Source organism: Alternaria metachromatica (assembly GCF_023757995.1).
Source record: "Alternaria metachromatica strain BMP 0045 chromosome Unknown scaffold_2, whole genome shotgun sequence".
Classification (NCBI taxonomy): Eukaryota; Fungi; Ascomycota; class Dothideomycetes; order Pleosporales; family Pleosporaceae; genus Alternaria; species Alternaria metachromatica.
In genome coordinates this window covers 1,799,696-1,814,876 of record NW_026055493.1, presented here as the reverse complement: position 1 = coordinate 1,814,876, position 15,181 = coordinate 1,799,696, and the positions used below count along the sequence as shown (strand labels likewise).

The 15,181-nt window shown below is 52.6% G+C and overlaps 5 protein-coding genes across 5 annotated transcripts; 3 read left to right on the top strand and 2 right to left on the bottom strand.

Moving 5' to 3' along the window:
* Positions 1-1,607: 1,607 nt before the first annotated feature.
* On the bottom strand, positions 1,608-2,732 carry J4E83_001441 (uncharacterized protein; the record flags this gene model as incomplete). The annotated part of the gene is made up of 3 exons (XM_049328397.1): positions 1,608-2,087; positions 2,259-2,454; positions 2,641-2,732. The coding sequence occupies 3 exons, from the start codon at positions 2,730-2,732 to the stop codon at positions 1,608-1,610; spliced, it is 768 nt and encodes a 255-aa protein (XP_049192915.1).
* A 412-nt stretch (positions 2,733-3,144) lies between these two features.
* J4E83_001440 (uncharacterized protein) lies at positions 3,145-4,547 on the top strand (the record flags this gene model as incomplete). Its single annotated transcript, XM_049328396.1, has 2 exons — positions 3,145-3,297; positions 3,360-4,547. The coding sequence occupies 2 exons, from the start codon at positions 3,145-3,147 to the stop codon at positions 4,545-4,547; spliced, it is 1,341 nt and encodes a 446-aa protein (XP_049192914.1).
* Positions 4,548-4,746: 199 nt separating this feature from the next.
* Positions 4,747-5,823, bottom strand: J4E83_001439 (uncharacterized protein; the record flags this gene model as incomplete). Its single annotated transcript, XM_049328395.1, has 3 exons — positions 4,747-5,450; positions 5,516-5,749; positions 5,808-5,823. The coding sequence occupies 3 exons, from the start codon at positions 5,821-5,823 to the stop codon at positions 4,747-4,749; spliced, it is 954 nt and encodes a 317-aa protein (XP_049192913.1).
* A 785-nt stretch (positions 5,824-6,608) lies between these two features.
* J4E83_001438 (uncharacterized protein) lies at positions 6,609-10,719 on the top strand (the record flags this gene model as incomplete). Its single annotated transcript, XM_049328394.1, has 4 exons — positions 6,609-6,799; positions 6,916-8,703; positions 10,021-10,168; positions 10,252-10,719. The coding sequence occupies 4 exons, from the start codon at positions 6,609-6,611 to the stop codon at positions 10,717-10,719; spliced, it is 2,595 nt and encodes an 864-aa protein (XP_049192912.1).
* Positions 10,720-12,501: 1,782 nt separating this feature from the next.
* On the top strand, positions 12,502-14,469 carry J4E83_001437 (uncharacterized protein; the record flags this gene model as incomplete). The annotated part of the gene is made up of 3 exons (XM_049328393.1): positions 12,502-12,505; positions 12,612-14,324; positions 14,378-14,469. 3 exons carry the CDS (start codon positions 12,502-12,504, stop codon positions 14,467-14,469), a joined length of 1,809 nt encoding a protein of 602 aa, XP_049192911.1.
* Between the last annotated feature and the right edge of the window lie 712 nt (positions 14,470-15,181).

The window sequence follows — 15,181 nt, the reverse complement described above, 5'->3', positions numbered from 1 at the left end:
CTGCTCAACACGTCGGAGTTGGACGATCACTGATGGACCTTGTTCATTGGTCAATCATCATAGAGGTACACATGTACAGTGGAGCTCTGGAGGGGTACACGGAGGAGGATTGGATGATGGCTGGATCATGATGCATCGGCTGGGTGGGAGCGACCATAGCGCGAGCGCAAAACATCCGTGGTAAGGCGAAAACTACAGCCGGAAATAGGAAAGCTGGTGTGGTCTGACTCTAGCGCATGTAAATCAGCTCAGGGATTATGGTTCGAGGCAAACCATCGTTGAGTATGGTGTGAGGGGTGACTTGGAGGACGGTCGGCTAGGTGGGGTCAGCGCCAGGCTTCTAGCTTCTTTCGATGGAATATCTCCTGATACTCGTTGCTCAGCACACAACGGCCACGGCCGGTGCCGCAAACGACTGAAGGCAAAATATCGTTCTTGATCAAGTGACAGGTGAACTGAAGGCGTGGATAGCAATGGTAACGTTCTGCCCACGCTCGGCCACAGTTCGGTTCAATCGCGCCTCGTCTCCATCTGGTCCCTCCACCACATTACTCGACAGCTCATGTGAGAGCCAAATCCACGTAAGTGTGCATTTGAGTTGATGAAACCTGCCAGCTGGGTCGGTCGAGCGCAGATTCCAAACGCTATTGCCAGATCTTCTGCGTAAGCTCTCCCAGCCACATGTAGCCGTGCATCTACATCTCCCAATTGAGGACCTCGAGAGAGCTAAGCGACCAATAAGAGAGTTTTAGCTCTGCCTCTAGACAGCTCCACCACACGCGGCTCCTGTCGTACTATGCGGGGGTTCTGGATGCTAGGAGGCGTGGGAATAGCGCGTCCGCAATCGCGGGGTAGCGGACACTGGCTTGCTCGCGTCAATCGAAAGCGGCCGGATGTTACGGAGCAAAGGGACGGTTGACGATGGATATCCTGTGAGTTCAGAAGCATAGGCTCCGAGCGAGATCTGCGTTGGCTGGGAAAGTGAGGGGCTGGAGATCTAGTGGTAAAAAGCACAGGGATGCCCAGGTCCGGAGAGCGGTGTTTCTCGCTGGGCTGGCTGTGCGGATGACGGGAGGGCGAAGGCTCGGGGACGCTCGCAACGTTGGAGCACAAGGCCCGTCTTATACGTCGCATACATGAGTACCTTCATGACCTCCTGCGAACTACACGGCCGGTCGCGACAGGATGACAGGTCGAGTATGATGAACGACCAGCCTAATGCGGCCAGCTACGCTGCCCATCAAGGACTTAACTCGACCCAGACCATGGAACGACCGCCTGCTACAGTACCTAACGACTCATTACCATGGCGGAAGTACCTCATCTGAACGACGAAACTCAACGGCCTAGCCTTCCAAAGGTAGATAACCCCGAATTTGCATCACTGTTGGATATTCCAACTTACAAGGTAGGCTATAACAGGCTGCATGATCAGATCCACGCATAGATCCATGCATGAAGACAAGGGACCAAGTTTCACAGAATTCAATTGTGGTATCATTAATAGGCCAGAGCTCAAAAGCTCTCTCGTCATAAAATCGTTACAACATAAGGCATAGGGGCGGAAAAGCTTCAGTCAAGAACTGATGCCCCATATTCGTACGTGTCTATTGCACCATCACGTCGACAGCCTCACCATTGCCGTTGGCCGGCCGCTCGTCGGCGTCCTGCAAGCCAAGAGGTAGAACGGGAGGGATGTCCTTTTGAGCAGCTCGTGCCTTGGTCTCCGCCCACTGGCGTAGACGCACCAAGCTCCTCATGCGTGACTCTCCATGTGCCCCCATGCTCGTGAGTATCGCCTCGTTGACCTTGCTCGCGACATGCCGACGGAGCGAAGGTTCAAGAAGTTCATTGAGCTCCTTCTGGAGTGTTCCAGGGGTGGCGGGAAGGAAAATGAGCAACGACATAGTAAGCTCGAGATCCTTCAGGAAGTCCGTGTTTGTAGCTGCGCGAGGAGCTAGCTGAGACGACGCGAAGCTAAGAGCGGGTGTGATGTCGGAGGCGGTGGATGATGTGCATGCGCGGATGAGCTCGATGAGCTGCAGACGCAACAGCGCGAAGTGTAGCGATGGATCTGTGTCTAGAATCTGACTCGAAGTTAGCAAAGCCCAATAGAAGGTATGCGACATGAGTGAATGGGTTTATTTGCAATCATATTAAGGACTGAAGGTTTGATTATCATCAAAGAGATTCTGCGTGGTGCATGAAACTGGATATAATCCTGCAAAGGGTGGGCGAAGCGGGAAGAGGATGCGTACCTGAGGGTTTAGATCATTGATCTTAGTAATGGCGGTGTCGATGTCGCCAGCATGGATAGACCGTCGTATTTCTACGCGGGACTGTATGGACTCCTCTTCAAGGGGTAGCTGGATGTTGGCTTCCTTGGCGAACTTCTCAGCAGCCCTCGGGTAGCCTTCGCTGACCAGGTAGTCCATGATGACAAAGTTGATGTCCCTGAAGCGCATACGTTAGCTTGTTGGTCGAATGCCAGACAATGTAGCGCGCAATGCAGCAGCTACTGCGAGATCAGAGATACAAGTTAACATGTTCTCCACACGTTGTTTCGGAGAGATTCCCAACTTATTTTGAAATCATCATGTGGGGCAGTAGCTGAGGCGGCGCGGACAGGTAGCAACTTACGTCTTGGACGGCTTGATGTCATCAATCTTCCTCTGGAAAGGATGTTGTGTTGGCGTTGCCGCCGACACAGAAACGGTAGATGAGCTCTGCATGATTGTTAGAGTGGTGAGTTTTGCGACAGCAGATGCGTTGGAGCTTACCATAGTGAAGCGAGGCGCTCAGCAAGCCTCAGCCGACGTCCATCAGTGAAGGATAGAGCTGCCCGACCGTTGGTCGAGTGTGCTGGCAGTCACGCAAAGCTTGGTGCGTGATGAGAGAAAGTTTGTGAGTGAAGGTTCGTGGAAGAGAAAGACTGAGCTTGCGAGCTTGGCAACGCTAGTGGGGTGGGTCGTTCTTATGTAAGCACGAGCCTAAGTAAAGAGCCGCCCGCTGCAGAAACCCGATCGTGCTGGAACCCTGCATACGCCCTCGACATTATTCAATCTTGCTATGAGAGGTGAGGTTTGGTAGAGCATGAGATAGCAGAAACACGGTCTCATTTGGAAATCCGAAGAAATCACAAATATGGCCTCGGCAGGCCGCAGAACGCACTACGAACCGCCGTGGGGCAACGCGAGCATTATTGGTGTAGCTGGTAGTTCTGGATCTGGAAAAACTTCTCTGGCACTGGCGATAGTGGCATCTTTGAACTTGCCATGGGTTGTCATCCTGTCTATGGTGCGTACCAGCCTCGCACAGTGGGTCACGTGCTCCAATCAGCTAAGGACCACTGCATGTAGGATTCGTTCTACAAGCCTCTGACGCCAGAGCAATCTGCAGCGGCTTTCCGGAACGAATTCGACTTTGATTCGCCCGACGCTATAGATTTCGACATCCTGGTCGAGCGCTTGAAGGACATCAAGAGTGGCAAGGTGGCTGAAGTGCCTATATACTCTTTCCAAAAGCACGCCCGCCTTTCCAAGACGACCACGATCTACTCGCCGCACGTCATAATTCTAGAAGGAATCTTTGCTTTGCATGACCAACGCGTGCTCGACCTCCTGGATCTCAAGATATTTGCGGAAGCCGACGCTGATCTGTGTCTCTCGAGACGTCTCGTACGGGATGTGAAAGAACGCGGACGCGACATCGAAGGATGCATCAAACAATGGTTCGCTTTCGTAAAGCCAAACTTCTACAAATATGTTGCGCCGCAAAGGGAGATTGCTGATCTCATCATTCCAAGAGGTATTGAGAACAAGGTCGCAATCACCATGGTGAGCAATCAGGTTCGACAGACGCTAGAAAGCAAGAGCATACAGCATCAGACGGAGTTGAGACGACTGGGCAAGATCGCGGAAGATAGCCCATTGAGCGATAATGCTATCGTACTGCAACAAACGAACCAAATCAAGGGAATGCACACCCTGTTACTCAACCCGACCACGTCGAGAGAAGACTTTATCTTCTACTTCGATCGCATGGTCGCGCTTTTAGTCGAGAAAGCTGCGGATTTCTTGCCTTTTGAGTCACACAAGATCACTACGCCCCAGGACTACACGTACCAGGGACTCAAGAAGGTTGCGGAAATCAGCGCAGTAGTAGTCTTACGTGGTGGAAGTGCATTCGAAACGGGCCTTCGAAGAACCATTCCAGACTGCAGGACCGGGAGAGTATTGATTCAGACGAACTACAGGACTGGAGAACCGGAGTTGCATTACCGGGCTCTTCCCGAGAACATCGCAGAGCATGGACTGGTCTTGGTTCTAGATCCGCAATTCTCCACAGGTGCAGCGGCATTGATGGCGGTCAGGGTACTGGTTGACCATGGCGTACCGGAGAACAGAGTTGTCTTTGTGACATATACGGCAGGGCGCGTAGGTCTTAACAGGGTGTTGAGCGTGTTCCCAGATATTAGGATTGTGGTCGCAAGGCTGGGTCATGACGAAGAGGCGCGTTGGATCGAAACTAAGTACTTGGGATGCTGAAACAGGTACGCGAATCACATGGAACGCAGGTAACGACGAGATTGTTGAGATTGCGTACCATGTTCAGTATATGATCGCATTTCACACACATGATTGTATATAACCAACATATTCTTGCCCGAACGCCGTGCCTCGTGCCAACGCCGATGAATGCCAGGTTCGCACCGAGCCAATGATGCACCGCTGTATACGTTGGGTATCATAGGAAGTACTCTGTCGTGACTTCCTTGCCTTGCTGTTGCTGCTGCTCTGCTCGGTGGACATCGTTGTCGGGGCTCGCATCGAAAACATTGAAGAAGCGTTCACCGGTATCGCTGACCTCCAGTACACTCGCCATGTTACCGCACCGATAGCAGTAATTCGGTGCACTCCAGACCGTGCTAAGTCTGTCATCGTACAGAACCTGGTAGCCCTCTTGACATAACTGATGTGCGCGTAGAATATGCGACATGGAGTTGACTTCCAGAAACTTCTTGACGACTTGTGCTCCAAACGTATAACCTGCACCTCTTGGGCTGAGGGAGAATTCGTCTCGTTCGGGATCTGGGTCGCTCCAGACTAGGTCCGCCATGGGCCCCTCGTGAGGTATCTCTCGGAAACGGTCGATGATTTTGATTTGGTCGATGGAATGTATTGACGGCGAGAGGCCACCGTGTACGCAAAATATCTGGTCGTTGATGACGACGGATAGGGTGAGGAAGTCGAACATGTCGGTAAAGTAGTGCCATACGTTTGCGTTCCCGTACTTCCGCGAGCATTCGGTGTAGAAGCCATAGGACTGAGTGACTCCGCGCGATTCGTGGTTTCCGCGTATAAGGTGGACTCGGTGCGGATAGCGAAGCTTCAAGCATACGAGGAGCGATATTGTTTCGACAGAGAAGAGACCGCGATCGACGTAGTCACCTAGGATATATTAGCGTCATGAAACGGGGTCGCGTGCAGCATACGGCCAATGGACGGAGACGCACCGAGGAAGAGGTAGTTGGTGTCAGGACACGGCCCGCCAATCTTGAATATCTCCATCATATCGAAGAACTGGCCGTGGATGTCACCCACGACAGTAACGGGCGCTCTGATGTGCACCACATTGCTCTCTTTCATAAGCAGCTCCTTGGTTTTGGCGCATATTGCCTCGACCACCGACTCGGCGAGCAGCTCCTTCTTCGACAGGCGCGATATGCATTCATCGAGGTCTACGGTAGCTGCCACAGTGTCAGCACAGCCACCCAGGGAATGCGCAGGCGTCGGCGACTGACGTACACGGTAGGCCGGGCATGGTGGTGTTTGTGGGGTGGGTGTTGGTGTTGGGGCATCCGCGGCGCAGCTCAGGGTATCGAGTCTATACTGGTCGCTAGCAGGTGTCTGTATCGAACAATCATCCTCGGGGGCGCATCGAGGGGCGGTATCTGGGCGATGGCGCGAGAGCGAGCGACATGGCAATGGGGGGCAATATGTGCCTGTCGGCCTGAAATGCGGCGGCATCCCGCGCTGGCCCTGGCCCAAGCGCAAAACGTGACCACGCTCCAGATTTCATTTCTACGCGACAACCGTTGGCATGCTTCAATGAGAAGGGTGTGCACTCGGCGTCTTCACCCTCAAGTCCTCCCTCCTGTCGCGTCATTAGATTCTGATGTCCCGAGGCCAATCTCTTGCATCCCTCGCAACCCGCCATCTGCATCCTGCTGTGCTCTCAATAGCAACTTCCAAGGGTTTTCCTCACATCAGCCTGGCTTGTTTCACTTCAGGGCTCTTTCCGTCAACTCAATTCCGTCTTTCCCAACGTCATAGTTCCGCCCCAAGTCATTCAGCCTTCACGCGTTATCAGAGCACCCTAAGTTCAAAGTCTCTCCATGAGCTTGGGCTTCTCTTTCGTCGTCCTGGCTCGTGCGCTCGACCAGACCAAATTTTGAGACGCGCACCTCTCAACTCAAGAACACTTGCCTACATCCAGTCCGACCTACATCACCACTTCCGAGAAATTCATCGACTCCATTTCTTTCTATACAGTCCCGAGCATCTTACTCCTGACGTGCATCGCAACAGGTAATTTCCAGAGTTGGCATGTCGTGGAGCGGGCCCGTAGCAGGTTCGGCGCCTTTCCAGCAGCAACCGTATGGCAATGGCCAGCCATACGGCCAACAGCCGCCCTATCAATATGGACAGCAGCCAGGACAACAACCAGGATACGGACAATATCAGTCAGGAGCTGCCTATCCGCCGGCCGGTCCACCTCACCGTGCTCCTCATGTTCAGTAGGTTTCTTTTATCTCACCACGTACTTGCAGTTCGGCCAGACTTTTTGAAAAGAACAACAACATCGAACCTCAAGTTAAGATTCCCCAAAGGTCGTTTTCTGACATATGTGTAGACCTCCAAAGAAGAAGGGAAATCCGATAATTACTCGGTATCCCCCTCCCCCAGGCTATCGTGGGCCGGCGCAACCCCAGGGTCCTTTTGGAACCACTCAGTTTTCCAATCAGTACCAACCGCCGCAGCCTACATTCTCACAACCACCCCCAGTACCTCCAAGTTACCCACAGCAAGGTTATGCTGCTCCCCCTGCGCACCATGGCTATTCCGCTCAGGGTTATAATCAGCCGCCGCCCCAAGCTCCGAATTATCCACAGGCCGCATATCCGCCGGCGCAAGCTAATTATCAATGGCCACAACCAGGTTATCAACCAAATGCAGGTTACTCGCAACCTCCGAATCAACCTCCTGCGCAGCCCTATGCACCACCACAGAGCCACTATCAAGGATATCAGCCTCAGCATGCGGCCACTAACACCAATCAACAGGCTTATGGACAGAATTCAGCGTGGTCACAGCAGCAGGGGCAAGCATCCTATCAGTCAAACCAATACAGCGCAATCAACGGATTACCCAACGATAGTCATTCCACGCCGGATCCTCACGCTACACCAACTCAGGCGACTGTTCATCTCACTACATCTCGTACCCTTCCACCGTCTAATCAGTCCACTAGTGCTTTGAGTGAAGGGAGTTCAGGCGAGAAACCGCAACTGTTCCTTGCCTGGGACGACTGGGATTTCGATTTCGATGGTGCTATATGGCCCAAAAGCAATGAACCTGTCGATCCGGCCCTAAGTCTCGGAGTTATCATCTGGCATCCCGCAAAGCAGGTAACACGTGCATTACCATCAACCTTCGCCGAGGCCGAAGAAGACGCACTGAAACCCACGCCGGAGAAACTGGACAACGGAGATTCAGTGTCGATGTACTTTACAGCCGACAACTCGCATGAGGCTTTCTTGAACGTTAGGCAGACAGACGAATGGGAGACACTTCAGGATGATCCAGTCTTCGTCGTATTCACAGACGAAGACATGAAATCCAATCTCGTCTCGCTAGAGGATTGTATTGCTCAACGAGATCGACCGGACGAATTGTACGAGGAGGTACAGCAGGATGAGGATCTGGAGATGCGCGATGCCACGTGGGACATTATGGATAATCTTGAGCAAGCACTCGCTACAAACAGTGGATCCACCAAACCTGCCACTACGGAGTCTGAGACAGCACCTCCTCAACAGCTAAGCCAAGAAGACATCCTGGCTAAACTGGGCGTGACCGGGACTCCAAAGCCACCATCAGATGAGCAGATTTCACTACCATTATCTGCCTCCGATGCGAAGATCCCATCGGCACTTCCTGGCAAGCCATCATTGCCTTCTGCCTTCACAAAGACTGCAGAGCCTGCTCTTCCACCTCAACGAGCGCAATCGTATGGAGGGCATCGCAACAATACACATGGACCTCCGCTGCCTCGGCCGTACGGCTCCGTGTCGTCTTCGACCACCTCTAGGCCCCCACCCCCACCTCCACCCCCAGAACAACAACGCTATGATCCTTGGAATGCGCCTCAGCGTAGTGGCCATGGTCTCGATGGCTCCAGGGGCAGTCCGGCGCTCTCTGAAGGAAGCAACCACACCATGGCTGGCTCTGATTTCGAGCCCGAAAACCCCAGCAGCGAGATACGACAGGATGTGCCAAGTGCAACCTCACTCGACCGAGGCGATAGCTCTTTCTCTCGGAAGAGGAGCTATGAGGATGCGGACCACGAGCATGAGCGCTTGCGGCAGCAAGAAGACCACAGCAAACGAAAGCGGCGCTCTCAAGTTGATGCTGCGTACAGGTAAGTCCTGCCAATTCCTTTTAACGCTCTCCAATTCTCGTGCAGTATCTTACCAGTCACAGCCGACGTTGAACGTCCCGTCAGTATTTCGGCACACCCACTGCAATGCTTGCTCGGAATTTTTGTCAGAGCCGTCAATTCTTGTGGCTGCCGTGTCATTCGTCAAGAACGCCTCCCGCCAGCCTCTTGACCTTGAACAATGGTCTGTCTAAGATACTGGATCATTCATTTTCTCTAGCATGTTATCATGCCGGATGATGCCCTACATTTTCATTCACTGCTTTGCTACTACACCCTCACGTCTACAGGGGTTGACGACTGTGATCCCATTTTCTGTCTAAAGGATGCTTTGATGAGTTTGTTCAGAAAGGGCGGCTTATGGGTATGGCGTCATTTAGCGCTTGATGTTCATTTCACAGGGCACGTAATGTCCTTTTCTCTTCACTGTCTGTTCCAGACGTTCTGTCATCTTGTCATCTTCACCACCATTTATATTAATCTCATTCGATCTTCCCAGTTGTCGCGTCAAATTCTGTCAATGTCATCCTTCTATCTGTTCACCTACCACCATGTTTGATCCTTATTCTTCAGATCACGTTTCCTTGGTGTTTAGTCCCGTAGTTCGCTCGGAGATTGCGATCCATGTTTTATCCCTATAGCCCAACAAGATCACACAATCGTATGTGCAGTAAGTATATGTTGGTATTCATGGTGTGCGTTGCTAGCTACTTGAAGTAAAATGTCGCCAGCCGCAGGATATGCATACTACGCTGGCACTCAGGCACTCAGCTGCAAGCTATGCTCTACCTTCCAGCGAGGGCTGTGACCTTGAAGATCTTTGATCCATGATGCGTAGCAGAATCTACAGGCTGAGCCACATGTGCTAATATCAGGTGCTAATATCAGGTGCTTATATCAGGTGCTGGGGAGGACAGCTCTTCTGTATGTGATCCAACCTGTGTGCCACACAAAGCGTTTGTTTTCAATGGGACATGAACACGTACATACTGAACTAGAGAATCAAAATGGATTATGCGCAATGATCAGTAGTCTTGGATATCTGATAAGTGACATTTGAATCTGTGCGAGGCAGGTAATTGGTTTGAAGAGCTTCCCACTCGATAAGAATAATCTAGAAACGAAAGATTGGCCTGGAAAGACATCGAATTGCAGAGGCGGCCCCGGGGCGCTCCATCTTGACTAGCGCTACCTAGGTAGTGTTGCAGCGGTGGTTCTCGTATATCGTATTCCAGGCACCTCGGCGGAAGCACAGCCACGCACAGCCACAATGTGCGTCATCAGATCAAGCGACTGCAGGTACCTCTCACTCAAGCGACACCCCGACGCCAGCACAACGACTACGACCTTGTACCTACAGCTGCGCAACCCAACCCAGAACTCTACATCGCGATTCACTGTCATCATGTGCGGCTCCGACTGCTTCTTGATGCTCCTAAGCGTCCTGGTACGTCCACGCCCCCAAAGCTGCAGCAGGCACCAGCCATCTCTCTGCGACCCACCGTCTTCAAGTACTGACACGTCAACTAGTTCCCACCTGTGGGGGTATGGGTAAAGAAAGGCCTTTGCAGTGCCGACTCTCTTATCAACCTCGCGCTCTGCTGTCTCGGTTTCCTGCCAGGCCTCCTACACGCCTGGTACGTGATCCTCCAAAACCCAGATCCGTACGACGCATACCAGCAAGTGCCCGATCGCGAACGCGGCGCAAACAGCAACGGCGGAACCACATACTATGTCATCACCCACGAGCAGCCGGCTGGAGGACAGGCGAATTACGGCACCGTGGGCAGCCAGCCAAGCAACGGCCAGTTCCCCGGACAGCAGAGTGGCGTAACAAACAGCTTTGCGCAACCAAAGGGAAGCAAGGCCGCGAAGGGCGCTTCAGCCCCGAATGCTTCTGCACCGCAAGCCGGCGAAGGTAGCTCGAGTCAGCCTGAAGGGCCACCACCGACCTACGCAGATGTGATCAAGGGCGACAACAAGGTTCAGGGCCCATAAATGGACAGTCTTGGGCGTATATGTCTCAAGAGAAGGGACATGTAGAGCAGTACAATACGTGTTAAGCGGCGCACAGGATTGCTTGGACTGGCAGTAGGGCGTTCATGATACTGGATATCGATATCTCATGTGGGAAAGGAGTACTTGATGTAAACATTACAAAGGATTCGATAACTTTACTCCGCCTTTCTCTTGCAGCCATGGTACACGCGACTAGCTTCTTGATCATGTGCGTTGTGAGACTCCCGCCCATACGTCATCGGCCGGATTGCATACTGTGGCTGCATGAGCGACGGCAGACGTACAGATGCACTGTGTCTTACTATCATACTGAGCGCTATGTCTATGGGCAATCTCGAACTCGATTTTTTGCGCACGAATCAGGTTGTTGCGGCGTGCCGCCACCCACGTCGCTGCGGCATGCCTTCGGCGAGTGCGCACCAATGCTGTGAGGACGGCCCCGGCATTTCTTTTGCTTTGTGCCCGCCGACATCCATGGCCTTTGCGCAACTTGCCTAGTTGGGCAACAGACATGGAAAAAAGCAAGAAATGTCTGATTGTGTTAACGCAGGCGATAGGATATATTTTCCTTCGTACGCGCTGTCCAGTCGAGGGTGGGCGCGCCATGATGGCGCCATCGTTGTGCTATCATCACTCCAGCTGTGCAACTGGGGTAAGGACATATGCAGGCGCAGATCACCAGGTCAGATGCGATGCACATCTAAAAGCTATCATATCGCGTGTATATAAATGCAGGATTAAGCGGACGCTATTTCAGATCTCTGTCATGGCCGCATGCGTCTTGCTGCGAGTGTAAGCTTTGATGCTTGTCGTGCGTATAAAGATCATTCGCGGTATTTCAGTCGCACTCGGATGCAAGCAGACGCAAAGCAAGCGTCTGCAGCTTACGGTGTACAGCAGACGTGGTAAAACCTCCAGGGTGCAGCCTGCGACGCCGGCCAAACAGCCATGGGGGAAAGCAAGGAAACTTCAACAACACCAGCAGATTCCCCAGATCAAGTATCGTGATGCTTTGCTAGTGCGCAAACTGGCATGCAGGGTCGACCAGTTAAGCGTTTCCAAGTCTAGCCGCGTCGTCATGCCCAGACCGCCTCTGCGCCCGATGCTAGCCCAAGCCCCAGCCAAGTGCCTCGAGTGAATCTTGGTTCTCCGTAACAAGGCTTGACTATCATGACGTGAAGCTTCGCACATCTGTCTTCCGAGAGGCAATCACGTAGACTCCGAACGCAGTGATTTGCGTTTGCATGCGCGCGCTACTGTAAACACAGCCTTTTGACAATCCCGTTAGCTCCTATTTGCCCCCGTCAACTGTGGCTGAGGCGTTTCTCATTCGTGCATTCACACAACAGCCACAACTATACTCGTCAGTGTTGGACTCGTCAGTGCGCTGGCCTCCTGTCAACGCTGGTTTAATTACCCTTGGCCCCTTCCTCCCTTCCTCCATTCACTCACCGGTCCTTTGTTCTCAGGGCAACCCTCCAACGACAAATCTCCGACACAAATTGCACGCGTACCTGCGTCTGTTTCTCCCCGGTTGCATCAGGCACATTTCTTCGCGCGCTTGTTGGTCCAGACAATTGTTCGCCCCCATTTCATCCGTTTCGGCCCCCAGCCACCCGTTCCGAATCACAAGCAACTCGTTCCGAGTACTCACTTGGCATATCGAGCTGCAGGTCGCACTTCTTGAGCGCGACTCCCAACTGGACCACATATCCACCACTAAGTGCAAGAAGACGGCACAGCTGCCGCGAGAGTAGATCAATGCGTAAGTGGATCCACATCTCCGAGAATCGAGATCGCGATAGGTCTCGATTATCCCTCGACCCGACTTCTTCTGCCAAACACCAGAACACATCTAATAATGAATCTAGATACCGTACGAAGGCAGGCACATCGCGTCGCGTCGCAACATGGCGGCAACGGCGCAGCGAATTACAACCCATTCGCCCGACAACGGTCGCGAGACGTTAACCTAGACGAAGAGAACGCAGTACACAGGACGCGATCCGAAACCCATGCTACACCCGCCATCGAGGAGCAAAGACGGCTAGAGAGCATGCAAGCAGGCAAAGAGTTCGGTATGCCCGGCCACCACAACACCGAACCATCTGCATCTTCTCCAACATACGGAAGCGCGTCTACGACTATCCCGGAGTCAACGGAGGAGAAGGATCTGATGTCCGAAACGAATGGCGCGCACAAGGCTTCCGGTGACAGCACCATTGCGCCTTCCAACCAAGAGACCAACGTCGGCCCTACCCGTCGTGCCAAATTCAAGGGCATCTTCCGCAAAGACCACGATGCACCAGATGTTGAGGCAGAGGACCCGGAAGACGACGAGCTTTCGCTAGAGGAACGCAAGAGGAAGGCTCACAAGAGGAAGATTCCAGTCGGCAAACAGATCCGTTTCGTTCTTTTCGGTGCCTGGATCAATGTTCTCCTCATCTTTGTGCCCATCGGGTTTGCTGTCAGATACGCACACCTGAAACCCGTCCCGGTTTTCGTCATCAACTTCATCGCCATCATCCCGCTCGCAGCCATGCTCAGTAACGCGACTGAAGAGCTGGCCATCCGTGTTGGCGAGACTCTTGGTGGGCTGTTGAACGCTACCTTTGGCAACGCCGTCGAACTGATCGTGTCCATTCAAGCCCTGCTCAAAGACGAGATCACTATTGTCAAGACTTCACTCATTGGCAGCATGTTGTCGAATTTGCTATTGGTATTGGGCATGTCCTTCTTCCTGGGAGGAATCAACCGCCTGGAACAGTTCTTCAACGTCACGGTTGCACAGACGGCGGCATCGTTGCTCGCTCTCTGTGTTGCATCGCTTATCATTCCGACTGTGTTCCACAACACCATCGCCGAGGACGACAGCACCGCGAACAATGGTGCTGCCGATGCTGTCAGGAACCAGGAATTATCACACGGCACGGCTGTTATCCTCCTCTTGGTCTACGCTTGCTACCTTGCCTTCCAGCTAAAGACTCACGCTACCATGTACAACGAGCCTAGCCAAAAGGTCCCTAAGCGCAAGTCTGGCAAGAAGGAGGAGGGCGATGCTTCGCGCGGCATCGCAGCTATTGGCGCCGGTACCGCTGCAGCTTCTGGAGGCGGTGTCAACATGAAATCACTTTTCAAGAACCCCGACGGCTCAGAAGACGATGAAGAAGAAGAGGAGTTCGAAACACCCTCGCTCTCTGTTCTCGGCGCTCTCGTCACTCTGGCAATTTCCACAACTCTTGTCGCTTTTTGCTCAGAGTTTATGGTCGAAAGTATCGAAGGTCTTACCGATACCGGTAAAATCTCTACTACCTTTGTAGGACTTATCTTGCTTCCCATCGTCGGTAATGCTGCCGAGCACGCCACCGCTGTCACTGTCGCCATCAAGGACAAGATGGATCTGTCTATTGGTGTCGCTGTCGGTTCCAGTATGCAAATTGCTCTTCTCGTCTTCCCGTTCATCGTCATCTTGGGATGGATCCTTGGCAAAGACTGCATGACTCTATACTTCGACAACTTCCAGATCGTCACGCTGTTTGTCTCGGTATTGCTCGTCAACTACCTCATTCAGGACGGCAAGTCACGTAAGTTTACTCCCCCAGCCTGCTCCTGTGCGCATTTTGCTAACAAGTTGCAGATTGGCTCGAAGGCATACTGCTCATGGCCAGCTATATCATCATTGCACTGGCTGCCTGGTTCTACCCCGAAATTTTGGAGAACCAGTGCTAGACGAGGTCTCTCACAGACTCTTTCTTTGTTTTCTTCATGTGCATACTTGTAGGGTTTCTACGGAAAGAGGTGGTGAATAGGGAGTCTTCTTTACTTACATGGGTATACATACTGCACCTACTGCCGTTTCCTTTCGAATTTGTTCCGATACCCAATAACACGACAGGTGTATTGTAGCACCTTAACCCATAACAATATAAAGAATAATGTCTAACACGGGTTCCTATCCATGATGCATATCATGTGGCTGGGCTGCAGGTTACGACGCGTCGCGATCTTTGGGTTGTATATGATTCGAAACGGGCGCCGCTCTCGTCTCGTGTGAGGATTATGATGATGAATATGCGCTAACCTGTTGAACAGTCAGGAAACCTCGAATCGGTCTGCCGTCTACAATGCCTGCGCCACTCACTATTACAACTATTCTGGAGGTGCGAGGAGGTTCTCATCAAGCCGTGCACATTGTATTTGGGCTAAGCGGAACCAGGAAATCTCAGATTGGTCTGGCGTCCACAATGGCTTCTTCGAGCACATACGCAAATCCTTTGAGGGAGCCAGGAGAATCTCGGTGCGTCGTGCGAATCGGATGTATACTAAGCCATCCGAGAGTCAGGAAATCTCGAATGGGTTTGCCGCCTACAATGCCTGCTCCAACCGTAGAATAAACTCTTTTTGAGGTGCCAGGAGGCTCTCAGTGAGTCGCGCAGAGTGG